The sequence below is a fragment of the Mustela putorius genome, unplaced genomic scaffold (assembly GCF_011764305.1).
Source record: "Mustela putorius furo isolate JIRA1106 unplaced genomic scaffold, ASM1176430v1.1 tig00537293_pilon_pilon_pilon, whole genome shotgun sequence".
Taxonomy (NCBI): Eukaryota; Metazoa; Chordata; class Mammalia; order Carnivora; family Mustelidae; genus Mustela; species Mustela putorius.
This window is the reverse complement of record NW_025422431.1, coordinates 811,871-836,738: the sequence shown is the minus strand read 5'-3', so window position 1 is coordinate 836,738 and position 24,868 is coordinate 811,871. Positions and strand designations below refer to the sequence as shown.

Sequence of the window (24,868 nt, the reverse complement as noted above, 5' to 3'; positions counted from 1 at the left end):
TCTAGAACTTTATTGGCGTTGTGGACTGTTAATTCAACTTTTCTGCCTTGCGGTCTTTGCAAAGATGGCGAGAGGCTCCAGAGACTCAGTCCTCTTGCGAGCGCCTAGTCGGTGATCGGCCCACGTAAGAGCTGCACAGCTGTGGGTGGACCGGGCTGAATGACGGTGTCATCCAGCTGCACACACCGGTCCCCGGAGCCAGGTGGGGAAATTGAGTGTCAGTGATGGAGACCATCAGGAACAGCTGTGGCCCGGGTCAGCCGGCAGGATTTGCTGGCTCCAGCTGGGACCCGGGACCTCTTGTACGTTATGTCTGAGGAACAAGTGAACCATGAGAGAACTGCCGTCAGGAGCTGTGGGCCGTGCTTGACAAATGTTTTTATAAATGATCTGTGTGTGTGGTGGTGGGGCCGCGGAGGACGGAGGGTGAGGAGAGATGCGGAGCCCTGGAGAAGCAGGAAGGCAGGCAGGGGGGAGGAAGGGAGGGACAGACGGGAGAAGAAGGCAGGAAGAGTGAGACGGGCCGCCGATATCTACTGAGTGGGCCCTGTGTGGGGTAGGTCACACAGAGTCACACCAAGTCCCCAGCAGTCTGTCTCTGCTCCCCCGTGAGGGGGAGCCCCCCACAGCCCCAGCATCCATGCCCTTTCAGCGCCCCACTTTGGCCACCTCCCCCCCACTCCCCGGGCACACTCAAGACATGGTCACTCAGTGCTGTGACCCAGAAATCTCCCTTCATCAGGCGTCACTCTGGCTGTTGCCCTAATTCTTGCCTGTCCTTCTCAGTCAAGCTCCTGGAGATGGCAGCTGTCACTCGCCGTCCTGCCTCCTCAGCCCCCAATCACGGCCTGTCACCTGGGCTCTGCCTCCTCCCTCAGTCCTACAATCACGCTGATTCCACCTCCCAAACACTTCTTGGCCCCACCGGGTCCCTCCGTGTGTATCTCCCTGCCCCTGGCTTAGCTCCTCAGGACTCCACTCCCGCCGCCTTTCCATCCCGGGTCCCCGCCTCCAGGCGCGCATGTCCCCCAAGCCGGCGCCAGGGGGCGCTAACGGCATTCGGGATGGGAGGCTCCGGCCCCAGGGGCTCCTTCCTCCCCTCCTCTTTGTGGATAACTCTATCACCTTCAAGACTGAACTCAAGTTCTGTCTCCCTGTGGAAGCCATTCATGAACTCAGGCCCTTCCCCGGCCTCTGACAGCAGTGCCTGAAGCAAACCTTCCCCGAAGGACTTTCTACATCGCGCATCAATGCTTTGTTTCTATGTCCGACACCCCCACTGGCTCCTTGTAGGCACAGAGTGGATCTTGTACACCTTCATATACTTAGTGCCAGGCAGTGTCCTAATCTGCGCTGAGTGCCGTCCACAGAGACCTGGGAAGTGGAAGGGAGCAGGTTTGGATGCTGGGACATAGGTACTGGGAGGGAGTGAGCGCATCACTACTTTGACAGAGGCAAATCCAGGGGAAGGGAAGCCCAAGGCAGGGAAGCAGGCGGCTCAGGAGGCGATGGGGACTTAGATGTCGTCCCTAAATTTCCCTCCTTAAGCCTGCTGTTTCCTGTCCCCCAGCCTCTTCTTCCTCTCCCTCTTTCTGGGTTTCTTCCTTTGTGGTGGTGGGCAAAGAAATAAAGGGTGAGAGATAGGCCCAGGATAACTGACCGATAAGGGCACACTTTCATCCGTGTGTATCCCCGAGGAAGCTCCAGACAATGGTGGCCCCACCGTGACATACACTGGGCATATGGTGTCACCTCTCTCATTAGCCATAGAGAAGTCCGTGGGAACAATAAAGGTGCCAGACCTCAGGAAGCAGCCAGACTCACCCTCTTCCAGGAACAGGGGGAGAGCATAAGAAACGCTCCTGCCCTTTCTCACCTTTTTCTCTCCTCTTGAGAAAACATGATGTGTCCCGTGTCTTTCTCACTAGATGAACTGCCCTTACCAAACAAGAAGTAGTTAATATGGGGAATATGTCTTTCAGAAAGAGGGCACCTGACTTGTCAACATGGATATTTTGATGTGGGGATGTTTTGATGTGGTCTAAAAGGCAAATCATTAAATGGTCTGGTTCTTTGATACTAAATTATACAATCAATATGCATTACTGTCCAAGCCCTGAGCCTCCTCCAGTGTCAAGGTCAGAAATATCTGTTACAGCCTTTGAAGGGTTAAAAAATCCCAAGATTTCAAAAACAACTAAAAAACCCTAATGTTTTTCAGTTTTAACTCTTCCCTTTTTGATCTCAGGCCAGCTTCATTATGTCCTACGGTTCAAAATATCCCCTTTGTCAACCTGGACACATCCAAGTGTTACGCTTCAACAGCAAGACGGCTCCTTGTCCCTGTTTCCAATGAGGTTTGCCCAGCAATGGTGGGGGCCGCGAGCTCATTTCAATATTCCAGAGAGAAAGAGAAACTGTGCCCCGATTTGGGCTGGGGTTCTATGAGGGAAGTGCGGCAATACGTGGCAATTCATGCAGATCAGAAAACTGGCTAGACTTAGATGTGCTTGTGATTAATAAAAAGGAGGGGAATGAATTAGTGCTTATTTAATAAGTACAGGTTGTCTGCCAGGCGAGATCTTTTGAAACATGGGGCCCACGTGAGGAAGTCAGAAAAAAGTCCTTAGAAACAGAGAAGTCAGGAAGTAGACCCTGTGGGATCAAGCTGTTCTGGAAATGCTTCCGGCCACTGCCTGCAGCCAGATGTTCTCCCTGCTCCCTCTGGTCTCTCTGCCCACGGGCCGGGGAACACCCAGTGCGCAGACGTGTTAGTGTTATGCGAGGCACTTGTACGTCATCTTGGCAAGATCCCCGCTGGGCAGATATTAACACCCTCAATCCCTGCCTTTTACAGAAACAGAGCCTCAAGCGATTCAATGACCTGCTCAAGTCTGGAAGTGGGTCTGATTCGCAGTCTCAAGGGGAATGCAGCCCAAAAGGAACCCTGCTCATGGTGCCTCCTATTTGTAGATCTTTGTGGTCGGGGCAGGAAGGGACTTACAGCCTGTCTGGCTTGGGAGTCGCCCTGGATGGGGATGGGACAGTGGGTCTTGCTGGGCGTTCACTGGTGAGGTGGCAGTCTGTCTCCCAGCTCCTCTGCTCTCTCCTTCACACTGCTTCTTACATGCGGGGCTCTGCCCCCAGGGCTGGGCAGGCCAGCATCCCTGCAGGTGATGGGGCCTCTCCTCCCAGGCTTTCGGTTCCAGAGGCTTCCTGGAGGTGGGTGGTGCATGACTGCTAGGCCTACTTTCCCTTTCGTGTTCCTCCTGTCCCCTGAAAGCAGAGTCCAGGTGTGGGCTTTTGTGGAAAGAACACACAACCTTTGGGCCAGAGGACGCTGGGTTTACTAGTTATGTGGCCTTTGGTCTGTTGCTAAGCTGCTGACTCCAGTTTCCCCCTATGGAAACAAGGGAATATCAATAATCATAGTAATGACATCTGCCTCATTGCTAAAAGGGGGAGAAATACTTGGTGAGTCCTCAGTGAACACTCCTCTCCATCTCTCTGGGACAGTGACTGAGCTGGGGAACCTCAGCCAGGCAGGAGGGAGAGACCCGGCCTGCTCAGTGTGGCAGATCCGGGGTGGCTGGGTGTCTGCAACCATTTGTTGGGGAAGTGTGGAACCTAGAGCAGCTAATTTGATTGCAGCCAAACCTTGTTACTGCATTCCTGACCAGAATGTCATTTAAAAAGCACTTAGGGCTCCCCCTGAGATGCATTTATACTGAGGTCCCAGGGGTGGGGCTACAGAGAAAACCGGAGAAAACCAGGCAACCTGAGACGCTCCTTTCCTTCTGGGGGTTGGGGGCTGAGGAAGGGGAAAGAGAGCTCACATCCCACTGTGTTCAGCCACAGGGGGGCATTTGCACCAGCAAGGTCATGATTAAGCTGCTTCCTGTTTAAGCCTGCTGTTCGCTGTTCGCTGTGGGAGGAGCCTCAGCAAGCCTGTGCTTCAGGTTTTATCCGACCTGCGTGTCTGCGAGTCTGTGTGTCTGTGGGGAGGCACCCCATTCTCTGAGCCTCAGTTTCCTCTTGTGTAAAATGAAGACTGCAGCCCGGGCCTTGTTCACAGAGCTGTGGGAGGACTACACACAAGGGTTCAACCTAATCCAGTCACTCTTTGGGGCCGTATTAGCATCACCTGGGAACCTGTTAGGAATTCACGTTCTCAATGAATGAATACAACCAGCGTGATGAATACCCCTGATGTCTCCCTTCCCAACCCGGATCCAATAAATGTCAATATTTTGTCATATTTGCTTCATTCATATAAAAATGGATAGCATAAAAGTTTTCTTAATATTCATATCCTTGAGCCCCACTCCAGGCCTACGAAATGAGACACTCTGTGAGTGAGGTCGGTAATCTGTATTAACCAGATGTCCAGTCATTTCGATGGTTGAGAACCACTGGTCTGAGCCTTGCCATCAGCTTCACGTATGAGCAAAGTGGCCCATTGAGTCAGGCCTCCCTCTGGCCTGGCCTTGCTCTGTTGGAATATTGCGTAGTTGGGGTTGGGTGTGGGACAAGAACCTGAGAACAGCTGCTTTACTTGTGAATAGTGAAGGCCCAGGGCAGGAGGCTCAAGGGTGAGAGCATCATGTCCATCGTACGTCTGTTTCCCAAACATTTCACATGTGCTGACTCATGCGAACAGCATCAAGCAATACTCAAAGAATCCACTATAATTACAATTATTAGTAATAAAGAATATTCTGAAGCTAGCTCACACGTGAATATCATCTCCACAAACAGACTGTGGGCTCCTTGAGGACAGAGGACACATCTTTATTGCCATATCCCATTATCCCAAATCTCCCCATCTCCAGCCCTTATACCCCACTATGGGCCAGAGTCCGTGGCCTCTGAGCCTCGGTGTGCCCAGGCACCCTGAGGGCATGCACCCGCAGGCAGCACCCCATCATCTTCAGAAGGGGAGATCTGTCCCTTGGCCTCCCCCTCCCCCATACGCACCTGTAGGTGTCGGTGGCTGGCACCTTCCAGGTCTGGATGCCTTTCAGGGGACCCTCGCTCCCCACCACCACGCTCAGGTTGGAATTCCGGTAGGCGTTGTTACACTGGGCCTGTGTGGGGCCGTGGGGCCCACTGGCCCCGCACGTGGTGAACAGCCAGTGAACTGCGGCACAAGAGGAAAGGTAATCACTCACTTGGCCTGGCCCTCCCTCTTCCAGAGGCTTCCCTGGGCTGCCTCTGAGCTGTCCGCTCCATGGCCCTGAACCCACGTTCCAATATGGCACCAAGGCCCGGGCAAGAAACACCAATCAGCCATTCAAACTGGAAATGTCTGTTGAGGATCTACTCTGTGCCAGGGCCTGGTCAGATATGAGGGGAGAGACACAGATGGAGCTGACTGATCCAGTCTTAAGAAGGAGGGATGGAACTATCTAAAACACAGGACGGTAAAGAAAAAAATCCCTTCGGTTGAAGACCCCCTTCAGGTAAGACAGGCGTGGGCAGTGGCTGGACCCTCTCCTCGTTTCTCACCGAGTCTGGCCCAATGCTGGGCAAACCAACAGGTGTTCAGTCTATGCTACTGTGACATAATGCAATGTGACTGCATTGAACCTGCTCCCAAAGGCTGGGCATATGCATATAAGATCCTCTTAGCTTGGGGAAGCTCAAAAGAGTAAATTGGACATAGACTCCAGTTTCCCTCTAATGTGATGAAGTTAAATTCTACCTATAGAAAACATTGTGAAAAAATTAATTTGGTATAGTTTTGCTCACTAAAACGTTGAAGTGAAAAATCTTTGAAGACTTTTAACTAATTTAATGATGTGGAAATGAAAGCTTAATTTGGGCTGCTAAAATTACAAGCAATCAGATTGAGACTGTACTGGGTAGTTTTGATGATCTAGAAACTTGATGAGTGTGTGTGGGGGCTTTTGTGACACTGCCCTGACCCCAAGGTCAGAGACCAAAGTTCTAGCTGAGATTCCAAGGCATAAAGCTATACAACACTGTGTATTCAAATCCTTTCTCAGTTGGCTTCACTTTTTGAAATGGAGATGTTGATCTCTGTTTGGTTTCTGAAGGTTGTTTCAAGGGCAAGAAGGAGATGAATCCATTCATGTTGGGTGTGAATGGTTGATTCTTTCTATACTCTAAAGGAGTAACCTGTTACTTCAAAGAGCTAACTCTTTGAATACTGAGTGCATTTTAGCAGCACTCTCTTGGCCAGTTGCCTTTTTATCCATATCTCCAGCAGCCAAATCCTAAGTGTGGGCTGTCCTCAAGTGGTGAATGGAAAAGGACACAGATTTAGGGGCAGCCTTATCAGTTATTGGTTGTGGGACCTTGATAGAGTTCCTTGGTCTATAAAAGTGGCTGAATTGGCATGAGGATTAAAAGGAAGCAAGGGATATAACAGGCTTTGTAAAGTCCAGAACTCTAAAAATATGAGTTGTGTCCATGACTCCTGCCTACACCCAGGGCAGGTGCTGTTCTTGACAATAGGAAATGTGACCAGAGGACTTTCCGTCAACATGGATCCTCTACCAGCAGCACCTAGGGATTTAAACTCAGTGAGTTGGGGATGAGAATGGGGACAGAAAAAAAAAAGGAAGGAGGACTTCCTTCCTTCTGGAAAGGAAGTAGAAAAATCCACTTGGTCCATATGATCTCCAACTCTTTGAAAGCTATTCTCAGATTCAATGTGTGCCTAAAGCAAGCAGCCTGGGTTTGCGGGCAGCCTTCTCAGTCCGGGGCAGAGGCATGACAATCCATGCAGTTAACTCAGTCCTGGAAATTAAAGCATATACATGTGTGATTTCTTTTTTTCTTAAGAGTGCACTGAGGAAGAGAGCTGAAGGTATGGGCATGGCACACTACCTGAGCATTTTCCCTTTCGTGGGACCCACTTTCAACTTCAGTCTGGGTTAACATTGCTCTAAATGTTGTGGGACATTCCCAGAGAGGCTGGGATTGTAGTTCTTGACCAGGTAGGACATTTGGTGAGGTAGGAAGAGAAGCATGGTCTTTGGATCTTGATGAGCTAACTTTTCCTATCCTGGATTTTGCCCCTGACCAGCTATGATACCTGGGGTAAATCATACACCCCTCTGAGTCTCAGTCTCCTAATCTGAATGAAGCAAGACTGGACTTAGTGAGACTACTGAATGATGACCTAAGCAAAGTGCATAGAAGAACATTTGGCATTAGAGATGCATGATGAACACAGTTTAAAGTTGTGTAACTTCCTGTTCAATTTCTAACTGTTGGAAGCAGAGACACCCAATCTCAAGATTTATGTTCACCATTCCATAAAAGGGGGACATTATGGCTCTTTCTCAATAAAGGGATCAGTATTTTCCCAACTCAGTGGACATATATTAGTCTCAGGTGGTTTCTATACACAACATTTTGTTTTTATTTTCAGTGATTTCTGATGGAAAGGTCCAGAGAGAAAATTCTTTCCAGAGTGGATTCCATGGGAACAGATTTGCCATCCCAGGTCAGATCCATGATTTATACAGCTAGAATTCTCTTGCTTTCAGCAGCCTTCGAGGCATGGTGGTCCTCCCGGCTCGGATGGACCCGACCCTCATAAATCTGCTTGAAGTTGCTTGGAATCAGTTTATGTTTCCCACCAGCTTTACGTCTTAGGGGAATGGGGTTTCTGAGTTCATTGCCCATTGTCCAAGGGCTCTCCTGCTTCTTATGTGTGTGGGCTTGCCTTGCTCAAACTTCATTCTGTTGGTTCCCTTTGCTCTTTCTGTCTGGAATCTGACATAATAGAATGTCACAGCAAGATGGGACCCTGGAGATCACCGAATTCAGTGGTCCCAGACCTTTTAAAAGGACATTTAAAAGTATGAATTTCAGAGCTCTAGAGATTCCAATTAGTAAATACTAGGTTGGGTAATGATTGGGGAAGGACATTACTTACATTTTGTAAAAGCTTTTTAAGGAGAAGCAACCAGATTTGTGAACTAGGTCCACCTACTTCATCACTGAAATGGAGAAAGAACATTCTAGAAATGGGAGATTTTTCTGAGTAAATCAGCTTTAGAGAAAGAACTAGAAATTAGAGGCTCTTCCTTCTATGTCCAAAGATCCTTTGGTGGTGATCAAGCCCATCTTCTTGTCCTGAAGACTTCTAGCCTTTTCAGATTGTCCTTATATGAGTTCCTGATCCTGTGTCCTTCCTAGGATTTTAATGCTTGAATCTGTTTTTTGAGATAAGGTTACCAGAACTGTGGGTTCTTGTGGCTTTATGCAAGGGGACAGGGACAATGTTATTCTGCTTTATTTCTGGTGTCCCTCTAAAGTGCTTAACACAGCGTTGGCCCCCCCCTCAGCTGAGCATTGGGTTAAGGCTTGCTGGCAGCAGGCCATAATAATGTCCAGATCCTTGCTTGAGAGGTAGGTTCATGGATGTAACTGTAAATTACTGCTTCTCTGAGTGTGGTGGTATTAACAGCCATGGGCCTAAGAGGGCCCCAGAGGAGGCATCTGGAATGGTACCGTGGGAGCAGGAAGAGGCAGAACATCAGGCAAGATATCCAGGGATGAGATCTGTTCTAAGTGAAGGCAGATAGAATAATCAGTCAAGCTGGGAATTAGGCACAGATCATCTGAGTTCCAGTTCAAGACCTGAAGAGGTGCTAGACGCACCAGGAAATCCTCACAGAACTTGTTTGAGAGTCTGGTTTTGTTTTTTTGTTTTGTTTTGTTTTGTTTTCCTTTTAAATCCATAAGCCTTGGGCTCACTTAAAACCAGGAGAGACCATACCAAGTTTTCTCAGGCCCAGAGAGTAGGCAGGCCAACCATGAGGGGACAGGTGAGAGTTTGGTCAGGATAGCCTGGTGGGTGGACTCTCAGCCTCAGAACTGTGGCCCAATAGTATCACAGCCTAGCAAAGAGCAGGCTTTAGGCAGTCATAGGCATAAGCCAGGGAAAACAGGTGCTCAGCATCAGGACTCTAGTCCCCAGAGAGGCCATGGAGAGACAGGAAGTGTCAAAAGGAAAATCTAGTAACTGGGATGTTTACAAGGCCAGGAAACAGAGATATAAGAGAGAGGGATTATGAAGCTATAAGGCAAAAGCTTGATTTTTGGTAAGAAGATCAAGGTCATAGTTAGAATAGTGGTGCAGTGGGCTTGATGCTGAGCTGCCAGTCTGAGAGCACAAGGGTCCTTGTTTCCCCCTAGATGAGAGTCTACATTGGTCCCTGAGGCTCTGTGGAGCTACAGGAGGATCAAATGCCCCCCCCAAGGAGGAGCCTGGATTGGGGGTGGGGGAAGGAGGAACTCTGGTTCTTTTCTCTTGGGGGAAAAAAAAAATCAACCCAACAAAAATAAGACCAAAACTATTGTATTAAAACTCATTTAGGAAAGAAAAAAAAGAACTGCTTTATCTTGTCCTACTTATACCATACACTGGAAAACTAGTTTAATACTCATTCACATCTAAATTGTACAAAGAACCCACAAACATCGAAACAGTGATTGGTTATAGACAGCTGAGTAAGGAAATGTCCATTAAATACCGGGTTTCATTTTAAGTATATTGCAGTACCCTCCAAGAAGAAACAAATCAATTAGTAATATACTGCACAATGCTAAAAAAATAGGCTAGACCGTGATTGTACTAGTTTTATTACTGTTGCTAAGCCATCTTATCTGCTCAATTGAATGCAAAGAAATAAAGCGTGATACCAAGGAAAATAAGTTTTCAACCATTACTATTAATCACAATAATAAGAATCTGCCTCCCGTTGAAGGCCTATATGACTGTACCACAGAGAAGCACTCAATGCAGCAGATGGATATTTTGGTACCATTTTGATTCTGATCCATGGAATTGAATTCTATCTGTATCTGTTGAGTGAGCTGAACTTCACGGGAACTGTGGCATATGGAGCCATTTTGATGGCCACTGTAGTTACCATTAAATAAAGTCATGACCCAAATCCAAGTAAATATAATCACTCACCATCCATAAGTGTATATGACACCACTTTTTATTATAAATTGGAAAAAGTAACGCTTTTGGGGGTACATTATGAAAATTTATAAATTGTTCTCCTTATTAGGGAAAAATAAAAGTAGTACCATCAAGTATAGCCATCAAGAGATTAAACATTTCTATCATCTGTCTCAAATCTTTAAATAATGGAGCAGCATCCCCTTCTAGATATGTGATCAGTGATTTTTTTTAACATTAGCAGTTATTGAGACTTAATGCTTAGCTCCATTTATTTATTGGGAATTGCAAAATAATGATATTCAAATGGTATCTTTTTCACTCATTTATTAGTTGGAATCTATAAGGAGATGTTTCCTTTCATCTACTATTTAGTTACCAAGTGGTATAGTTCATATAGGAAGGGTGCTCAATTCTTTCAACTTATTTACAGTTTTCAAGATGATGGATTCATTTTCTATCATCCTCTGGAGTTAAAAAATTAGTTATTTATGTATATTTATTACTCCGTGAATTAAAACATATTACTGAGTTTTACTTAATCACAATTATTATCCTTTAGAAGTTCATATTCTCGGGCACCTGGGTGGCTCATTGGGCTAAGCCTCTGCCTTCAGCTCAGGTCATGATCTCAGGGTCCTGGGATGGAGGCCCCCATGGGGCTCTCTGCTCAGCAGGGAGCCTGTTTCCTCCCCACTTCTCTCTGCCTACTTGTGATCTCTCTTTGTCAAATAAGTAGATAAAAATCTTTAAAAAATAAAATAAAATAAATAAAATAAAGAAGTTCATATTCTCACATTTTTGCTCAGTGGTAGCTACCTGAGTTATTTTTCTCCCCTACTATCTGGTACGATGAAATATTCCTTCCCTCGACCTGGACTCAGTCATCTTCTCAAAAGCTTTGATTTCTTTTAGTGAAAAAACACCCTTTAAGTACACAATCTAGGTCCCATAGACACTTACTGTTAGTGGTCTGGTGATTGTTTCTAGGTTTCTTTAGAAGATAGAGCTAAGATACTTGTATGTTTTTCAGTATAAACCTACATACACATGAAGTAGATACATACATATATGACAAAATACCTCATGAGCTCACAATGATACTTTCAGCTCAAATTCAGGACTACAACGTTTTAAATTTAATCTCTTCTCTATTACATCTGCTTTTTTTTCCCACACTGAGAATCTTGGTTCTCACGAACACAGGGGATAATAGATTTAGAATATTCTATAATTAATCAATTACTTTATCCTTCATAATACGCATAATAGTAACTGCTACTTTACCATCATTGATATAAAAACTGAGATCAGGAAACCCTGGGTGGCTCAGGTGGCTAACATCTGACTCTTGATTTCGGCTCAGGTCGGGATCTCAGGGTTGTGAGATCAAGCCACTCGCTGGGCTCTTTGCTGGGCATGGAGCCCGCTTCAGATTCTCTTTCAACCTCTGCCCCTCCCCCATGATCCTGCTTGCATTCTCTCTCTCTAAAAATAGAATAAAAAAAAAAAACTGAGAGGAGTTTTTTTGTTTTGTTTTGTTTTGTTTTTGTTTTGGTGTATGTGCTATCCTTTCTCCTATAATTTCCTGAAGTTGTACTCTAGCTACACTGTTTGGACATATCACCATTACATACAATACTTTTTCCTCTTTAACCTTTAGTTAGTCTCACTTCTAAAAGTGCTGTATGTTTAATGCTCTTAACAGTCATGCTGAATATCTCTAGTTACTTTGGTTGTCTGAAGCTTGTTTCCATAGATTCCTTAGGAAGGGCTTATGGGAATAATATTCTTTGAGTTCTTGGATATTGATAATATTTTTCCCTTGAGTATATTAAATACATTACGCCACTTTTTTCTGGTATAAAGTAGTACTATGAAAAACTTGATGATAATCTAAATTTCATACTCTAATAAATCACTTGCTATTTTTGCTTAGGAGCCCAATGTCCTTTTCTTCTTTTTCTTTAATTTTCAGCAATTTTACTAGAATACCCTTAGGTATTGCTCACCTAGGTTAGTAACGCAGTGTGCTCTTTTAATAATTAAATACAATAAGGAAAATTTCCTTGAATATAGCTTTAAGCATTTGTTTTGTTCCCTTTCTCCAAATTTTCTTCAGGCACTCCTGTTATCTGCATGTTGGATCTTCTCTGCCTATCTTGATGGATGTCATTTTTTTACTTAAAAATTTTTTTCTCTTTTCACCTTGTATTTCTTGTAAGGCATTAACTGTGGTGTGTATTTGCTCTTGCATACTTTCTAATTTAGTTTTCATTTCTGAAATTATTTTTTCCTTTTATCTCAAATTCTTTTATGAGTTTCATCACTTAGTTTTTGATCTTTTGTAACACTGGCTTATGTTATTTTTTCATGTCTTGTATCACTGTTTTAATGTCAGCTCATTTGGAAATCGGTTAAAATTTTGATCTCTTTTGTAGGTGTGTCTTTCTGGTATGCTTTCACTTTAATGTGGGGTTGTTGTTTCGTCCTCTATGCTCCTCTAAAATTCTTATTGTAATGTGGATGGGATTTGGTCTTGATACCTATGAATTTTTATTTTTAATTTAAAAAAATTTAGTTAATCAATTAATTATGTTATGTTAGTCACCATATAATACCTATGCATTTTTACATGAAACTAATTTTCTAGGACTCTTAGAGTTCAGGACTTTCCTAACTTCACAGAGCTCCTTCTATTCTTTTCTTCATATAGTGTTGAAAAATACAAGTTTTGCCTTCAAACATTTCTGGCTCTGTTTCTTTCCTTCATATTTATCTGGATATCTATCTATCTATCTATCTATCTATCATCTATTTATCTATCTGTTACTCCTATCCTATGTTGATTTGACACCCAGAAATTTCTTCTTAGTATGGGCTCTTTCCTGATGGCCCAGTCCCCCTTGCTCTTTCAAACATCACCATGGCCCCTTATACTCACATATCCTTGGACTGGACAAAGCCTCTCCCAGATTCAACAATGGTTTTTAGATCAGCTGTCAAGTTATTTCCAGCAAGTATCTGTCAGTGATTTTCTCATGCTCTTAGGTTTATAAGACAGCCTGTTGTCTTCATCTCCTTTTTCTTGCTCAGATGCTGATATCAGACAGATCTTATGGTGGTTGTACTTTGTCCTCATTAATTTTATTTTGGGTATTTTTTAATAAAAAAATTTTGTTGTAAATATCCGTGGGTTTTCAGTTTTGATATACAGTTGCTTTGCGTTTAGATTCAGAAAGATAGACAACTATGCTGGTACCACACCATGACTGCCATCTTCCCAGAATCCTCGAGAATCACTTGAGGTCACTTGCTTTGATTAGCCCTTTTATATTATCTCTCTGGTCAGGTCTGTCGCCCTCATTCTACTCCTGGGGCTGCAGGGTTTTTCAGACTACATATCAGGGACATCTCCAAAAACCATGGCCTAGAACTTGCTGTTATATCATGTCTGCCTTTTTTGGGATAAAGCCCACTAAGTATAATTTAACTTTTTATTGATAGTGCCACACAAGATTTAACCAGTTGTTTCGGCTATTTGTCCCTTCATTAAATGGCCTCAGATATAAACAGTTTATACTAATTCACTTTCTTCTCTCTCACCATCATGTATGTTTTCTTAGTGCTTCAGCATGTTCTACTATGTATAATTTTATACTCAGTGTTGGGTGAGGGTGTGAGAGTGGCCCCCTATTTCTGCATCAGGGTGAGGACCAACTAGCTGCAGGAAGCCTTTATCTCAGTTTTGGAATATATTGATATTTTGGTACTTGTATTTAGTAGATGGTGGAAGTTTCTGGAAGTCTAACTTTAGGTAGAAAGACATTACTAAGATTTTGAGTCAACAGGGCCAGGACTTTTAAGGCCTTCAATTTCCATGCCTTAATTACAGCCCATTTATGTAGCATGCCCATCCTCCAGCTAGTTTAGCCCCTGAAAACCATGTTAGGTCAGCAGATAGGGAAGAGGGAGGAATCATTTTATCTTACCAGATAGGCGACTATGTAGAAAAGTTAAATCTGGGGCTAAGTGAGGAGAGGCTGGTCACATTTACTCTTCCTACAACACAGTTTTCAGAATTTTCCATGTTCTAGTTTGCTTCTTAGACTGAGTTTCTTTGCATGACACACGCACACTCCAACAAATACTCTCACACCCACCCTGCAAACTCTCACACACATACTCTCAAACACTCACACACACTCACATACCATACATAGCCTCCAAACACTCACACACCCACCACAAAACTCACATGCTCACACTCACACTCACTCACACACATCACACAAACTCTCACACCACACTTAAGACCCACTTGCACACTCCACACATTCACACACCACACTCACACACACACACAGCCATGTTCATTTGGGCAAAGATTTCTGGCCCTTACTCTTTTGTTCTTTTTTGCTGATGAGACATTAGGAGGTGTAAGAATAATTAAAAACACCAGCCCTGTCTTCTGTGCTAGAAACGCTCTGCGCGTGATCTGTGTTTTACTGTTGTATCATCATCTCCTTTGCCCCTCACACTGTTCCACTAGACAGGCAGGATGCCTAAAAATACTGAGGTCCCCCAGAGAACAAAGACCAGAGGCCCATGTCCCTCTCTGCTGGGAGGCAGATAGCCCTTCGTGGAAGGGAACCAGTGAGGCAGCTCCCCATCAATGGGCAACAAGGCAGGGCTGTTGAGATAAAAGCTGTTTTCAGGACAGAATTACCCTAAACAGTTCTGACACCTGGCAATCTGAGGGAGTTTTTAATGGCTCCTGTAATGGCTGCTTGTTGTGTTCTCAGCCACCCCCTGCTCCCTGAGGGAAAGTCAGTAACACATGAGAGAAGGGAAAGGTCACAGGAAAAACACTCTCCTGAAAGCGTAGCTGTAAAAATTAAGTTAAGGGAGTCCTCAGGGCTAATTTTGTTATTCCCCAGTCGGCTTCAGGCCAGAGTTGTGTTAATAAAGTATTTGATAGGGAGAGGGGTGTTGTATATGCACCCATCTGGGGGTTACACATAATGGATTTGGTTTTGAGTTTCAAGTGGGAATTGGGGGTGGTTCAAACACCAGTCTTGCCACAAGCAGGCCTGAAGAGTCATTGTTTTTGCCCGTATCTGCTCTTCTCCATGGACTGGGGGGAGAGATGACCTTAGTCTGGTGCTTGACCATGGGGGTTATGTTAACAGGATTCACTGCCTCAGGAGAGAGGGGCAACAGTACAGGAGGCTAGAACACTTCATTGCTTTATTCTTGGTAGTTCTTGCTTATTGCCTGGTTCTAAGTCATGAAGGGGTAAAATCCTTTACAAGGCCTTTGTGACTGGAAAACTTCTGATGGATGGACAGATGAAGGCCACTGGCCCAACTGGCCAAGTGATTTGGAACTAGAAAGAACAAATGTCCTGACTTTGGGGTCTGGGTCTTGGATCCATCCAAGATCAGTTAGATCCATCCTAGACCAATTCTAGGATTAACTGGGGGAAAAGGACACCTGAGAGGGTGGGAAATCCAAATGTCAAGGGCAGACGGGTAAGTAGTGGGGTAGTCGGGGAAGAGGTAGGACCAAATGGTAGACCAAAAAGAGAAGGCAAAGTCTCTGAGAGGGCTGGAGAAAAGGGGAGAAGAGACACTTCTTTTTTATTCCTGCCTCTGATGCCACCATGATGGCTAGAAATGCAGCATCATAAGAAACAAACATGGGGAAAAGGCCAAGAAGATCACAGAGATGTGCATCTCCCCATCATCAGGCCCTGAATTAATGACACTAGTCATGTATAAGGCCACTGAACTAATTGTCAGCAATCATCAAAAAGTACCTTTTGTTATGGCACTGGACCCTTCCTTGGGCTCCCAGCCATTGTCTGGGTCCTACTTCAATCTGAATGGACCCTTCTAGAACCAATGTCTCCCACCTGCTTAGTTAGAGTAAAAACACCAATGATCAGAAACTCCTGCTGCTATCCCTCAGTGATGCTGGCTTAGAGAGGCAGTATGTTTCTAAAACTTCTTTAGACACTGTACATGGCCTTCAGCTTGCCTTTCCCCAGGTGGGAAGCCAGGCATTTGGGTCATTTCCCCCACCTGGCCTGCTCAGCCCAGGCATGCCCCCCACTTCTTCACCCACCCCTGGCTGTGTCTCTGCACAAGGTCAATTCACAGTCAAGACCTTGACCTTAATGAGAGCTGTAGCTATATCATGAGGGCCTTGGAGGTTTTCCCAGGCCACATCCGCTTAGGGGTAAAAAGTAGGACTTCAGTGTCAGCAACAAATAGCATCGTCTGTTTCTGCTCTGATCCACACCTGAAGGAATCTGAAATTTTCTCTGTTCACACACCACATATGCTTTGCCACTGTCATTTCTGTCCCCTTAACTTGCTTTATTTTCTTCACAGAACATAAAATATGAAATATATCCCCATACACTTGTTCGTTGCCCTTCACCCTCACTGGCGTATAAGCTCTGTAAGCCTACGTGAGGCTTAGATGATGCTATTCACTGCTTTGTCTCCAGGGCCTAAAACAGTGCCAGTCACATAAGAGGAAGTTAATATACCTTTGTTGCGTGAAGAACCAAACAATACAGAAAGAAGGGAGTAGGCCAAATGCCAGCCCTCAAAGCCACTCGAGGGGTCAGGGGGAAGAGCTCGTGCATGCTGAGGGTACCACGCATGGTTTGGTGGGAGCGCCTTTGGCCCTTTGTGTTCCTGAATTAGCCTTAGAGCAAGAGAGGGTGGAAAGATTCAGGTAGTCCTGGTAGAAACAAGTGTTTGTGGAAAGGTATTTTGTCTCTGAGCCGTGACTACACAATAGAAAGGGGTAGGCTCCCGAGGAGACAGCACACAGCTCCACGTTGTCATTCAAACACCAGCACACACTCACAGGCATAAAACCACACCCGCAGGACTGAAAAGAAGGGAGCCCCGCAGTCTTGAAGAGAACGCTTGGGTCCTACTCCTTAGTAGTGTGGACCCTCCACTGACTTGACTGTTGACGGAAACTGTCAACTGAGAGACTGTATGGACTAGTTAGTAGGACCAAAGTCATAAACCAGTTGAGGGAAAAAGAGCCCTCTCTTCCAGGTAGTTATTCTGAGGCCCCGGGGAGTTTTCCTGATTCTGTCAGGTTGTTGGACAAACCCAAACCATGCCTTATTTTCCTCACTTGTTAACGTTAATCTTGGAATGGGATCAATCTGTCAGTCACTTAAAAAATAATAATTAAATGGGTAAAATGTGCTCACATTGTTATGAAGATACTGTCAATATTGGCTATAAAAACCAAATCAGGCCTCTCAGATCCAATCTTTCGGGATTTGATTAAAAACCTGCTCCTGGAGGAAGTCCTGGAGTCCTCATCTGATGGAGATTTTGACGAGCTTTAAAAGACTAAAATTCCTCTTTCAACTTAGATCAGTGAGCAGGTCTTTTTGGGGCAATCCTCTGTAGCCCCACAAAAGTCATGTATTTCCCCCAAAAGCAGTTCGAGGGCTTAATTTGCAAATTGAAGATGAACTGAACTGATTGTACAAAAGGACCCAAAGCGCAAAATACTACCTCTCCACCCTTTTTAGCTTTAAAAGTACAGAGCTGGGATTTGCTTGCAACTTTTGCAAAAAAATTCAGGAAAAATATAGTCAGAACACACAGTATAAAAAAAGTATGTATAAAAAAAGGTGCACAGCTCATAGTTTGGGGAGGAGGAAGATTATAAATACGCTGAAAATTTAGAGAGGACAACATATGGAGGGATGAGTGAGCCAGCCCAATGTTTTCCATGATATATTTTAATAATAATGTTAATAACAATATCATAAGAATGTTTTATATTAGCATATTCTTTTGTACCCTTCCATGCCTGCTAGAGATACATGCCTCCTCACTACAATAGCCAGATCTGAAAAAGAAGTGTGGCAGGTAACTATTCTCCCTGCTTTACACACAAAAGAAAAAACTGGGGTCCAGAATGTTTGATTCTACTGAAATTGCAAAGCTAGAGCCTTAGTCTCCAGGATTCTTTCTGTTTGTTTGTTTGTTTGTTTTAATAACTTGCCTCTAGCATTTTATTAACATATAGTGTAGTCTCCAGGATTCTTGACCAACCCATTTATCATTTTGCTAGGGACTGGCACTCATGGGGTGTTTTCTGAATATTTAAGTGTTGGATAGGCTTGAGTCTGCACAATTTCTCAAAGTTTCCCAGTAATCAGGTGATCTCTGGCACCCAAAAGCCCATTGCAGGAGGTTCTAAGATGGTCTCTAGTGATCTCTGTGTCCTAGTAGTCACACCTTGCTTAGTCTCGGTCCTTTGAGTATGGGTGAGACCCGTGCATTGCTTCTGAGCAACAGAATATGGTAAAGGGGATGGGATGTCATTTTCATGATTACATTACATAAGATTGTAACTTTCATCTTGCTTGCAGACTCTCTCTTTGTCCTTCTCCCTTTCCCTCCTCCTCCTCTCTTCCTAGGCTTCTCAAGGACTGCCAACAATCGAGTGAACTTGGGAGGGACATCTTCCCCACTTGAGCTTTCAGATAAGACCCTGCCCTAGCTAACACCTTGATTGCAACCATATGAGAAACGATAAAGCAGAAAACCCAGATGAACTGTGCTTAGTTTCCTGACCAACAGAGAGGAATAGAACAGATGTGTGTTGTTTTAAGCTACTGCATTTATGGTAATTTGTTATAAAGCACTAGATCACTCTCTAGCCACCTCCAAAACTCCCCATCTTCTGTGTAAGCACCAAGTGTGGAGGACCCTGGCTAGGCTGCATTCTTCCAGGCGTCTTCTCTCTCTTTCTTGATTCGGTGATGGTTGGGGTGATTCCACCTCTTGTTCCTTTTCCTCTTGCCAGTGGAGGAGCAAGTGGAGGAGGGGGCATCCCTTTATGTGATCTAGAGTTAGTATTTCACCCTTTCTCCTCTTAGCTTCTCTGTCCAGCTCTGGGCCCAGATGAATTAGAACAGAACAGAACAGAATAGAACAAAACATCTCTCTGTCCAGGACCACTGAAGCTTTGCTGCAGCAAGCAGAAAACTGAATAGGCTCCAAGGTATGCAGGTTTGCTCTGCAGGCTGATCCAGCAAGTCTGGGAATAGGGCGATAATTAAAAATGATCTTTCCCCAAAACAAGTGCTTAATGTATTTGCGCTGATGGAGGGGCCTTTTGTATTCTGCTGGTCTTGGAGCTAAATGATCTTAATCAAGCTGTGCTGAGACCAGAGTTCCCGGATCATTTGTTGTCTCCCACTTATACAACCTTTCCCTGGAACAAACGGGTAAAAGCAACATGTTTTTTTAGGCCATCCGGAGGAGAGAAAGGCAGTGGACCTGTCTTCTGCTAACAGGAGCCATGCCCTGGTGTTAAGCCATTTTATCTGCAGCTTGGCTATGATTCCAACCACCACACAGCATTAAACTGGGGGTTCATGAGGTGTTTTTGAGGCCATCGGAGCTGGATAATGCCATGCTGTTTGGCCAGTGGGGCCCAGGGCTGGGAAGTTCTGTTGTAACAGCATAGTATCCTTCCTTTCTCAAAGGACCCTAGAATTCTTTTCAAAGAGGATGCTCCGTTCGGTAGAATTCGCAATGCGCTGATCTTGGATGAAGACCTCCTCACCATCCAGCACAGGGTAAAATCAGAGCCATAGAGTGGGAAGACCCGTCTGAATTCCAGATGCAATCTGAATTATAAACTGGAAAGGGAGCCAGGATCTCCCTCGTGCTAAGAGAGCAGGGGTTTCATCTCAGGCTTCTGTGGACCCGGCTCTGGGTAGTGCATTTTTCAAGAGCAGCGCTTTGGTCCCCTCCCAGCAGCAGGCCCCGGGGCACCCAGCACCTGGCTTGGCACAGAGCATGCATACTGTACATGCTTGTAAAGCTTGGTGAATTGAAACTCAGCCCTACATGATTTTTTGGGGGGATTCTGGGAATTCTAAGATCACATTGACTAGAAAGCAGCAATGTTTTCTGTGTTGAATGCTGAGCTGAATTTTCTGAGTTGGAAAGAGAAAGCCAGTCGATCTGGATGCAGCAAGAGCTTTTCCCTTTTCAGCAGCTGGGTGGTATTTGGGATTCCTCCCAGCGGGCATGGGGTTAGAGAGGGAAGACTCCGGAGGTTGCCAGCTTGAGTCTGGAGCCTGGCTCTGCACTTGGCTGGGGGGGACAAGCCACAGAACCTTTCTGATTCTGTCTCCTCACTTCTGAAATGAGGAAACAGCCATGGCTGAGACAGCTCACTTCATGTCCTGCTCTTTCTGACTGGGACAGGCATGCACTCCCCTAATCCTGTCATCGAGCACCATTTCATTTCACTTTATTTTATTTTATATTATTTGTAATTTTATTTTTGACATGGGGAAGCAAAGGCACAGAAGGAGGAGGAAGTAGCTTAAAGTAAATGGCGTAGCTGGGACGTGAACCCAGGGAGTCTGTGCTCTTGAAAAGTACGCCAGACACAGGATGGGTGAAGCGGCGTGGGAGGTTCGGGCTTCTGGTCAGGGACTGAGTAAGTCACAGGGATGTCACAGTATACAGCGCAGGGAGTCTGGTCAATGGTATCGCAATGGTGTTGTGTGGTGCCAGGTGGGGTCTACACTGGGGGGGGTGGGGGTGGGGGCATAGCGTAATGTATAGATTTGCTGACTCACTGTGTTGTACGCCTGAAACTAATGTAACGTTGTGTGTCAACTATATTTCAACAAACAAACAAACAAACAGCCATGCCATCCGGCTTTCTGTTAGTGACGTCTATCCTCGGGGACCCTGGGGCGCTGTAAGGACCAAAGGAAAGAAGCTGAATGTGCTTAGTAACTGGGGTACAGATCCAAGGGGGCAGCCTGTGAACTATTGGCCCGGAAGCTGTTGCTGGTGGGGGATCCCTTGGGGTGGGGGCAGTGGGTGAGCAAGCCTCCAGCTCAGCCTTCCCCTCCCCCCTGAGCTGTCCCCAGATCCCCGTGGAAGGGCTCTCTCTCCCTTGACAACCACGCAGGCCACATCTTGGGGGTGCTGACAGGGTCTGCAACACACACAACCTCTTGCACTGGAAGAGACTCTTGAAGGGCAGTCGTGAGGCCCACGTATCGGGAATTAGTTCCACGCCGCATCTCTTCTGGGAGCCCGGGTGCTTTAGCTTCCAGGGAAGGGAGCCGCTCTCAAATGAAGAGTGACATGGTAATCGGCGGGCACTGAACCTGCCGCCGGGACCGGGGCCCACGAGCCTTGTTAAGGCTGGTGCTTCACGAGTGCTCACGAGTTCCCTTGCTATTAGTAGGTGATAATCCACAACACTTGGTTAAAAAGCAGGCCAGCTCCAAAGAGGCTGCACCAACTTGCATTCCCACCAACAGTGGAAGGGGGTCAACCTCTTTGGAGAACAGTGTGGAGATTCCTCAAGAAATTAAAAATAGAACTTCCCTATGACCCTGCCATTGCACTACTGGGTATTTATCCCAAAGATACAGATGTCATGAAAAGAAGGGCAATCTGTACCCCAATGTTTATAGCAGCAACGGCCACGGTCGCCAAACTGTGGAAAGAACCAAGATGCCCTTCAACGGACAAATGGATAAGGAAGATATGTCCCATATACAGTATGGAGTATTATGCCTCCATCAGAAAGGATGAATACCCAACTTTTGTAGCAACATGGATGGGACTGGAAGAGATTATGCTGAGTGAAATAAGTCAAGCAGAGAGAGTCAATTATCATATGGTTTCACTTATTTGTGGAGCATAACAAATAGCATGGAGGACATGGGGAGATAGGAGAAGGGAGTTGGGGGAAATTGGAAGGGGCGGTGAACCATGAGAGACCATGGACTCTGAAAAACAATCTAAGGGTTTTGAAGGGGTGGGGGGGTGGGAGGTCGGGGTACCAGGTGGTGGGTATTATAGAGGGCATGGATTGCATGGAGCACTGGGTGTGGTGCAAAAATAATTAATACTGTTATGCTGAAAATAAATAAAAAATGAATTAAAAAAAAAAAAAAAGCAGGCCAGCTGAGAGGAAAATGGCCAGCCACCCAAACTAGTCCCCAGGATTCTATCTACGGCCCATGCCTGCCCAAGTCCTAAGGAACTGCTCCCCTCAGGCGAATGGGTGCTGACAAAAGTGTGTCCCATGTGCACCAGTGAGAACTGGGGTGCACAGAGGGCCAGGGCAGCCATTTAGCTGCCATTATGAGCTTTCTTAAGTGTGTGGGGGGACATCATGCGACTAGGGTGCCGTTTGGAGGATGGGTGAAGAGGCAGATGCGCTCTAAGCAAATCTTTAGGCACAGAGGTGTTTTTTTTTTTTTTTTTTTTTTTTTTTTTTTTTTTTTTCAGAGAAGAGATTCCTCTAGAATACTAGTCAATGGTAGAATTCCTTTAAGATTTATCACAACTCGGGGCACCTGGGTGGTTCAGTCAGTTGAGCTTCTGCCTTCGCCTCAGGTCACCATCTCAGGGTCCTGTGAGCGAGTCCCACATTGGACTCCTTGCTCAGTGGGGAGCCTGCCCTTCCTCTCCCTCTGCCTGCTGCTCCCTGGCTCATGCTATCTCTCTCTCTCTCTCAAACAAATAAATAAAACCTTAAAAAAATAAAAAAATTTTTAAAAATGGGGTTCCAAATGTTACCTGGCTTAGAAAACTTAATTTCTCTACATGATTTTAAAAAGCACCATGTTTTTTTAGCCTTTTACACAAGTTGTATAACTTAAGGCAAGTTTACTCACCCCCTGTGGGCCTGTTTCCTCATCTGTACAAGGGGGATTGTATTAAGAGTCCCAACTAACGAGATAACACGTATGAAGAGCCCAGGAGAGTTGCTGACACCCAGTCCCGCCCAGTGACTGGTGGTTTTCAGGTGTGAAAAGAGGACACGACAAAATGCTTTGCTGTCTGAGAGAGAAAGACATAAAAGTATGCCATGTGACTCCGAGGAAGCCCCTCCGCTTCCCCAGGCCTAGGCTCCTCCTCATCTGTGTTCAAGAGGTCAGGCTGCCCTTTGGGGTTGTGACGCTTTACTTCAAATCAGGCTTTCCTTGAGAGTTTGTTAAAAATGCAGAGTGTGACCTCCTCTTCCTAGCCATTCAGATTCCACAGGTCCTTGTGGACCAGGAAGCTTGATTTTGAAGGAGCAGCACTCTGGGTCCTCCCTCCCCTGGCAAGGTGACCGGAAGGAGATGGTGTGAGGCCACAGCGGGAGAAAGCCTGGGGTGGCTCTGGGTCCCTGCTGCCCTCAGGAAGTCCCAGATTCTGTCACTGGGCATCCCTGGGGAAGGCTGTTAATGATGCAATGGAGACGAGCATCCGAATGGAGTTGTTCCCTCCACCCCGCCCCCCTACTCCCTCCCCACTGCGGGGGGTGAGTGGGGCTCCCCGGGGCTTCTCTTCTTACTTGTTTCCTGTCCTCCCCTCCTGCCTCCCAAACTGGCCCACAGTAAGGAGCTAAGGCAAAAGCAGTGACCCCAGCTCCCTGCTGCTTGTAGGGAGCTACGTGCAGTGCCCACAGGATGCTATGATTTGTTTGGGGCTGGATTACAGTACATTTATTTGGTCAGGAACTCTGCAACTCCCCACTATGTGGGCATGCCACCACAGTGAGCTAGACCCGGCCTGCAGCGCGTGAACGCAGAAGGTTCTGGTGGAAACGAGAAGACAGGTTCTGAGGGAGGGGGCCGGGCCCTGGCAAGCCCGCCTTGCAACAATGCTGTCATCCCCAGAAGGGCACGCGTGGACCATAATGGCTCTCACTACAAATTCTATTAACTCTAATAGTTGTTCTGTGGTGAATGGATAATGCATTTAGCAGAAATAGACTCAATCAATTTATATGAAACACATAAAACTTTCTCATTGAAATTGGCATCTGTTCTTGAACCGTAGGAGCGTGTGTGGAAATGGACAGTCTGCCACCCTTTCTTCTGGGCACATGAACAATGCCATGGGTTCATTAGAGAGATGGACCAAGGAAGCTCTGGCTCCCTTACACCCTATCCCTTCAGCTCTTAAAACCGTGGGGCTGGTGATGGGGAGGGACCTGGAGATGTCTACTTTAAACCTGGACTATTAAAAGAAGCAGTTTTCTTGCCTTTGCCTTAGCATTAGCGGCTCTCCTCTAGCTCTGCTACTTGGGGGCCTTACTGACACGCCCCAGCTGTTAGATGAGGAGAGAGAAGGTTGTGCGGGGGCAGGACCCTCCCCAGGACCACAGCCTGCTAGTGCAGGCCTGCCAAGGCTGGGCACAGACCTGCTGACTCCTGGTCCAGTGCTCTTTCCATGGTCCTATGTAGTTTTAATTGTCCCCCTGCCCTTTGGCAAGAGATGAGAACTCAGAAGGCAGTAAACCAACCATAACTAACCAACTCAGAGGCGAGAGTGTAGTTTGATGCCAGGGCTCCGTGAGCTACTAATACTTGTGGGTTGGGCCCAAGGTTTGGGCTGGTTCTCATGTAAGTTTTCTGCTCTCCCTATACAACACGTGAGCTCACAGGAGAAGGAGAGAGGGGTAAGGAAGCTGAGGCAGGGTCATGGGCCTTGAGGGTCCTGTCTGTCCTTTTCTGGGCTTTGGTGGGCGGTGACAGAGCCTGCCTGCACATTCATTACTGCTGAGAGAGAGACAGAGAGAGAGAGAGAGAGCGAGCTCTGCAGCCCTGTGATTGCATTATCCCAAGCATTTGGTTAACGTAATTGTATGTGCAAAGCTGACAAATGTAATTTTCCCAGACTTAATACTTGCCCCGTTTTCTCTCTCAGTTTCTTCATCTGATTAGCTAAAGTGACTCAGGCTTCCGAGAAAGCTCCACGAAGCACCTGGACAGGCTTTCCCCTGCCTAGAAGCTCCAGGCGCTCAGCTCTGCCCTGTGGGCTTCGGGGTGAAGGAACCCCTAGGGCTGGATGGAGGTCAGGACCTCATCGCGGGCCT

The 24,868-nt window shown here is 46.0% G+C and overlaps 1 protein-coding gene across 1 annotated transcript in view; it reads right to left on the bottom strand.

Moving 5' to 3' along the window:
- The window catches only part of LOC123390226 (ALK tyrosine kinase receptor-like), a 59,013-nt gene that overhangs the window by 13,824 nt on the left and 20,321 nt on the right, over positions 1-24,868 (bottom strand). Inside the window, exon 4 of the mRNA XM_045073897.1 lies at positions 4,978-5,140. Within this exon, the coding sequence (XP_044929832.1) occupies positions 4,978-5,140 (163 nt within the window). The remainder of the gene's footprint in view (positions 1-4,977; positions 5,141-24,868) is intronic.